The 7759-nt window shown below is 37.3% G+C and overlaps 1 protein-coding gene across 1 annotated transcript in view; it reads right to left on the minus strand.

Moving 5' to 3' along the window:
* Positions 1-658: 658 nt before the first annotated feature.
* The window catches only part of ATP6V1A (ATPase H+ transporting V1 subunit A), a 28654-nt gene continuing 21553 nt past the window's right edge, over positions 659-7759 (minus strand). Inside the window, exons 11-14 of the mRNA XM_007469530.1 lie at positions 6092-6299; positions 4648-4742; positions 2510-2681; positions 659-751 (exon numbers count right to left, since the gene is read on the minus strand). Coding sequence (XP_007469592.1) covers positions 659-751; positions 2510-2681; positions 4648-4742; positions 6092-6299 — 568 coding nt within the window. The remainder of the gene's footprint in view (positions 752-2509; positions 2682-4647; positions 4743-6091; positions 6300-7759) is intronic.

A 7759-nucleotide genomic window follows, 5' to 3' on the forward strand; every position in this document is an offset into this window, starting at 1 on the left:
CCTTTTTCACTTTTTTAGAGGGCACTGATTCATCTATTGTGCTGAGTCCCACAAATGCCTGCTTTAAAAACAGTACAGTTCTCAACAGTTTCCCACAAATATTCTTGATTTATACTGGGGGAAGCAACACATAATAGAAACATTAATTATTCACATTTTAAAAAAGTAATTATTTCCTACAAAGCAAGTTACTTAGCAAAATGCTAAGCTGCAAACAACTTTACCACACAGATATTGAGTCATTTCACAATGAACCTGACAAAATGTATAGAAGTCTGGCCTTCCATTCCAAATCCATTGCAAAGAGAGTACACGCAGCAGTCCTGTTTACAATTTAATGGCAATGAGGAAAGGGCAAACCTAGGACAAGGAGAGACGTCACCCTACATACACATTTACAGTAGTGTAGCCATTGTATATCCTATTTACTACATTCATCACTTTGGAGAAAGGATCAGGGAGGCCCTTCAAACACTGGAACAAAGGAATGTTTGTTTTATATAAGACCTACCAAATAAACAGGGAAACAAATGATAACACACATAGGCACTAGTCTCAAAGCTGCACAATAAAGAAGCAAAGGGTTTGAGATGAGAAATTTAGGAAAATATACACATATGAGAGCTTGCTGAGGAAGAGGAGGAAAGAAATCACAGTTCTAATCTTCAAGGCTACGGAATGCATTCTGCATATCTTCAAGAAGTTGTGCATAGTCGGCCTTGATCTTTGCCTCACCATCTTTCACTGGATCCTGAAAGAAGACATGACAGAATTCAATTTACCTTTGGAAAATAATTTTCAGAACACATAGTAAGTTATTTATATTTACTATATTTGAGTACTAGGTTGAGGTACACTGGTAAAACACAGGCAGGAGGCAGAATTAACCTTATTTTTCTTTTTTCCTTTAAGGGTAGAAATGTATAAAGTAGTCGTCCAACCAAACAGAAGACAAAATTTCCGTTTTGTGTCTTGCTTGCTAACTGTATTCAACAACCAATGGATTTACCCTCAACGATATGCAAAATATTAGGAAATTACGCAGCAATGTGTATTAGATGCATTCCTCTGTGTATATGACAGTTGGAATTTAATCAAAACAATTTACTATTCAAGGTCTGGTAGTTTCACGTTGGGACGGGGGAGTAAAATTTCTAAAATAACCTCAAAATGCACCCCATTTAAAATCTGTATGGAAAGCAACTTAATTGAGTAAAATGTATGAAAGAAACCTTAAAGTGTTTAAGCCCTCTGACCCAATCATTCCACTTCTGAGAACACATACTAGGAAAATACACAAAACCAACTACACGAACAAAGTTGTCCATACCAACAACTGGAAGTTTCCTAAATGCCTAAGAATAGGAAAATATTATTCTCCAGCCACAAAATAGTGCTATAGAAAAATACTTAATGATATTAAAGAACAAATGAAATGTTAATTTGATACAATATACCTGTAAACAGAAAAAAGACAGCACCTTTAGTTATACTACCAGAAGTCATCACTATTATATTATTGCATATATTTTTTTATCATCTTCCTATGAATGTATAATTTTTAAAAATAAAATTTGGATCAAATTACATATGGAATTTCTTTGCAACCAACTTTTTTCACTAATTATACCATAAGCGTTTCCCTGTGTCTTTGGATATTCTTTGAAAAAAAGATGTTAATGCCTTTATAATATTTTTGCTGTAATGTACATGCCACAATGGCTCCGTTCACTTTTGGATGACATTTAAAAGTTTAATATACAATCTTCTACATACATCCATATCAAAATCTCTAATTATTTCCTTGGGTTATATGTTTTGAAATGGAAAGACAGGACTCAAAGAGTGTGAATATTTTCAAATCCTTGATACACTGAGTGTCTATACAAATTTACTTCCAATCTATAATGCAAACACTATATACATAACATACACATTCAGAGAATCACTCTTAATTTCTCAGTAGGAGATTAGTAAATATACTTGGATGTCATGACTTAGAAATAATTAAATACAACTCTCGACTGATCAAGTATTTTAAAAACAATCTTACACACTTGAGTTTCTACAGATGATTTCACTTAATTATCTATTTATGTCTTGTGTACTTCCCAAAGAATGAGAGAGTCTACTTAAAAGTAAAAATGATGTGTAATAGGATACTTGAAGTAAGCAGCAGAAATCGTTTCAGAGGAGCATCAGGATTAGATATTAACAGGCACTTGAGGTAAGGTAATTGCTGCTTAGCAATGATTTTAGCCCTAAACCGCCTGGCAGTTAAAACAAAAAGGAAAACACGTCAGCGTTTATTTTAGACATGACATACTATAGTCTTTATCATGTGAATTCCTATTTGAACACAGCTTTGAGGTCTCTTCTGGTTTTACATAACCCGAGCATGTATGAAAATGATAAATGCCAGTTTCACACACCAGGTTTGGGACCCAAATATTTTAAAAAGTCAAAAAGAAACACTACTAAAAAAAGTTTATGGTAGAAACAAATATACCTTGAATTTCATGGAGGAAAGCTTATAGAGGATCTCCCCCATGTGCTCACGGATAATGGACCATGTGATTTTATTGTCACTCTGGGCAGTGGTTTCAACAGCTCTGCGGGCCATATCATAAAATGCAATCATGTTGGACAGCATCCCTACTGTCTTGTAGAATGGGCAGAACCTAGGATAAATGAAAGTCAAAATAATAAACAAAAACAAAATCCAAAGCAAGTTCATAGTTTTTACTTCATCTGTAAAATACCAGAGCATTAACTTCTTTATTTAGATATGCACACTACTTATATTTACTGCATGATACATAAGGAATGAAAAAAGAATAGTGGAAAAGATCAATAATACATAACCAGAGTTTTTGGACAGAGATGTCTCAGGAATAGGGGGTGGATGGAGAGATGGAGCTGTGTATTCTTTTATTTAAAGAGTGACGTTAATTTTTGTTAACACAATCAAACAGGAAGAACAATGAAACAGTACTGCTACAATCTAATGACTCTCTGAGGGTTTGTGTTTGTACAGTACAGTTAAAGCAGTTACCCAAATGGTAAAATAACTGAGTTATAAAGACTCCCTTGTGACAGTCGGTCAAGGTTTAATAAATAATAGGGAACAGCAATTTCCTAAAGTTAATAAGCATTCCCTTTCTCCATTAATGTGTTCACTTTCATTTACCCATATCTTTTAATAAAGACAGAGAAGTTAATATTCAACTTGCATCACATGCATTCTAATCAAATTTCCAACACATTTAAACTTATTTGCATACACAATTTCATGCACACTCTCTATTACACTCTTTTCAAATAATTTTCCCTTTGTGGAGTTATCTTTGTGTGGATGCTTCCTAGAGCTTCTTAAGTTCCTGATAGATTTTTTTTGAGGCTTACTGATTATACTGTCATATTTTCTGCTTGTCTTACATTCTGGTAATCTTCCTATGTGTTTGGTTTCCACTTTAGTCTTATATGGGGCCAAATATGATTGAGGGAGAAAAACTAGCCTATGATGAAAGGGTTCAAATTATCAAAGTTTAAAAGAAATGCGAACTTCTAAATAAGCCATGGAAGTAGCAGAGACAATAATGAAAAATAAGCACTGGGCAGGAGTAGCAGGGACTGGTGAGACGTCCGACAGGACTTCAGTAGAAAGAAAAAGAATAGGACTCTTGGGCTTCCCTGGTGGCGCAGTGGTTAAGAATCCACCTGCCAATGCAGGGGACATGAGTTCGAGTCCTTGTCCAGGAAGATCCCACATGCCGCGGAGCAACTAAGCCCGTGCGCCACAATTACTGAGCCTGCACTCTAGAGCCCACGAGCCACAACTACTGAAGTCCGCATGCCTAGAGCCTGCAATAAGAGAAGCCACCAAAATGAGAAGCCCGTGCTCTGCAACAAAGAATAGCCCCTGCTCTCTGCAACTAGAGAAAGCCCGTGCGCAGCAACGAAGACCCAACGCAGCCATAAATAAATAAATAAATAAATAAATAAACAAAGAATAGAACTCTTGGGAAATGAGGCACAAAAGTATATTATTTAGGAAAAGAGTAGAAGAGGCACAGGCTGTGGTTAACAGGTAGTGAGAAAAGCTTCTGAAAGAGGCAATGATCCTCAGGCTCCGTACACTAAGCCACAATTTAATCTAATTAAAGATGGCTGGATAATGAGTGAAAACACTGTCATAACTGGAAAAATGAGCCAACTCAAGATAAGGGAACATACTGGATCACTAGATGTCTGCTATGAAAATATAAAATAAACCTATACACTGAGTCAGAGTGTGTCTGTATGAGAAAAAAAAAGGCGGGGAGGGTTTTGTTTTGTTTTGTTTTGTTTTTTGGGGTTTTTTTTGCGGTACGCGGGCCTCTCACTGTTGTGGCCTCTCCCATTGTGGAGCACAGGCTCCGGACGCACAGGCTCAGCGGCCATGGCTCATGGGCCCAGCCGCTCAGCAGCATGTGGGATCTTCCTGGACTGGGGCATGAACCCGTGTCCCCTGCATCAGTAGGCGGACTCTCAACCACTGCGCCACCAGGGAAGCCCCGAGGGGAGGGTTTTATTGTGTAGGCAGCTTCTTCTTCAAAACTTGATAGAATATCCTCAAATTAAAAAAAGAAAATCAGGCTAGATTACCTGTCATAAGGAGTATATCCATTTTGTTGAAGGAAATCATCTTTGATAAGTTTTGCTACCTCCAGAGTGATTTTATCTGTTTCTGCTAGTGAAGCCTAGAAAAGGAAAAAATACATTTTTAGAAATTCACTGCCACAACGTGGGATAGTTCTAATCCGTTAGTTCTAATCCGTTAGCATGCAGAAACCACATAACCAACACACGATCACCTATCATTAATAAATTCACTTCAGGGGCTTCCCTGGTGGCACAGTGGTTGAGAGTCTGCCTGCTGATGCAGGGGACACAGGTTCATGACCCGGTCCGGGAAGATCCCACATGCTGCAGAGCGGGTGGGCCCGTGAGCCATGGCTGCTGAGCCTGAGCATCTGGAGCCTGTGCTCCGCTACGAAAGAGGCCACAACAGTGAGAGGCCCGCATACCGCAAAAAAAAAAAAAAAATTCACTTCATAACTCCTTCCTGATTGATGTTCTTTTTTGGATTTTGTTGTGAAAACATATAACATAAATTTACCATCGTAACCATTTTTAAGTGTAGTTCAGTAGGCTAAGAATGTTCATATTGTTGTGAAACAGATTTCCATAACTTTTCATCTTACAAATTTGAAACTCTATACCTATTAAACAACAGCTCTCCTTCCACCCTCCCGGTCCCTGTTAACCACTACTCTACTTTCTATTTCTATGAATTTGACCACTTCAGATACGTTATATATAAGTATTTGTCTTTTTGTGACTTGTTTATTTCACATAACATAATGTCCCCTCAAGGTTCATCCATGTTGCAACATGTGTTAGAATTTCCCTTCCTTCTCAAGGTTGAAATGGAATATTAATTCCATTGTGTGTGCATGTGTGTGTGTGTGTGTGTGCATGTGTGTGCGTGTGCACACGCGAGTGTGTTGCAAAGGACATCTGGGTTGCTCCCTTTTAGTGCTTAGATGTTTCTATGAACATGGGTACACAATAGGCTGATTTTTTTTGAAACACCACATAGAGAGAGAAATGCCCAGCCAACCCTTAGCTATTCCAATCATCCTAGCCCAGGCACCAGACATGTGAGGGAAGAAACTTTCAAATGACTATGGTCTCAGCCACCATATGACTGCAAAAACTATATGAGGGGACCCAAGCAAGACTTCCCATCTGAGCCCACTAACCCCAAAAACCATGAGCAAAAAAACACTATTTAAACCACTATATGTCGGAGTGGTTTGTTATTCAATAATAATCTAAACACCAATCATCTTTCTACTTTCCATAACACAAGCAGGTCCCTCAAATATCTGCTGAATAAAGGAATAATCTAAAATCCTATTAGTTTAAAAAATATTTAATAAATACTAATTCTCCCAGCAAGAATCTGCATATCCAAGGTTCTGTTTGTCCTTAAAAAGCTTCAGTGCAACTCACAGACCTGTCTTCCACAGATTTTACAACCTACCTTTCCCACAAGCTGTACAATTTCTGCCAAGTCTTCTTCTTCCTGCAGAATCTCCTTAGCTTTGGTCCTCAGAGGAACAAACTCTGTGAAGTGTTTGTCATAGTACTCATCCAAGGCACGCATGTACTTGCTGTAGCTGATCAGCCAGTTGACAGACGGGAAATGCTTCCGTTGAGCTAGTTTCTTATCTAAGCCCCAGAATACCTGATTTAAAGACAAAATCAAAAACAAAACATAAAAATTTTCCTTAAGAACAATTTTTTTTGAAGTACTGAAATGTATCTGTTTGTCCTAAGTGTGCAATTCTATGCTTTTCTGGTCAAATTATTTATCTTTTTAGTATATAACAAGTATAAATGAAATAGAATAAAACTGCAAATAGGAAAATGTATTTCTTTTAGTTTCAGTATTGGTAATATCTACAAATCAAAATTTCCTTAATAGTATGTCAAACCTGATAGCAAAAAAACTGACTCCTTTAAAGATTATGACAGTGCAATATAAACAGATGAACCAGAAAATGCTTATTAAGATAGATACTTCACTTTAATGAAAACCTCTAAATATTCTGAATAAATTCAGTTCCCTATCATTAAGGGCCAATCCTAAAAATGTAACAGTCATTTTTCTGAGGCCAAACATTCATATGTATTTTATGCGTTCCTAACTTTGCTCCCCATTTCCCTGTAATTAAAAATTCAAAATTTCAGCAAAGGTTAAACATCTTGAAAGTTGTAAATTTAGCCTCTGCCACTTCCTTTTATCTGAAACTGACAGAAATATAGGCAAATATTCTATTTTTCCCGTATGAATAATACATATGCTTATAAATGTATCAACATTAAAAAAATTATAGCTCTGATTTATATAGATCTTTCATTTAGGCTTACTTTTAAAAAAATTTTTATTTATTTATTTTTTATACAGCAGGTTCTTATTAGTTATCTATTTTATACATATTAGTGTATACATGTCAATCCCAATTTTCCAGTTCATCCCCTCCCACCCCAGGCTTACTTTTAATGGCCAAGTTGGCTGGCTATCCACTAGAATTCATGCCCTTGTCACTGGGAAGCTGCCTAGGCAGAAATTACACTTCCCAAGTTTTGCTTTCATCTGGGTGTGGCTAACAGAATGAGTGGAGTAACCAGGCCTGAGCCCAAAGTAGGTGTGCCTTCTACACAGTCCCCCTGTACCAGCCAGATGCAGACAACTACCAGGCTAGGTGGAGCCCAAGGTGGAAGAAGTGCTGGTTCTGGATTACTATGGGATGGAAAAGAGCTGCCCTCTAATAGGGTTACCTGCCTTGGACCATACCACGAGGAGAAACTTCTATGGGGTTTTTGCCATTATATCTTTTTTGGGCCCATTTGTTTCTACTCCTAGGGTTACTCTAACTCAAAGTGTAGTATTACTCTAACACGAATAAAACTTTGCTACCCGGATGTATTTTCCACTTACAGAATATTAAGTCTATTATAAACTCTAGATAAAGAGCTAAGAAAGAACAGACAGCACTGAAGACTTTCAGTAGTAAGAATGTTGCTAAAATAGACTTTACCGCTGCCTACTCTTCAGTGACCAAATGAAATACTTCACAGTGATGTGGATAACATGAGGACAGCCTGGGGTGGGGTGGAGCTCAGAAGCTGACTTCACTAGGGAAAG

The sequence above is a fragment of the Lipotes vexillifer genome, unplaced genomic scaffold (genome assembly GCF_000442215.2).
Source record: "Lipotes vexillifer unplaced genomic scaffold, Lipotes_vexillifer_v1.1 scaffold2235, whole genome shotgun sequence".
Lineage (NCBI taxonomy): Eukaryota > Metazoa > Chordata > Mammalia > Artiodactyla > Lipotidae > Lipotes > Lipotes vexillifer.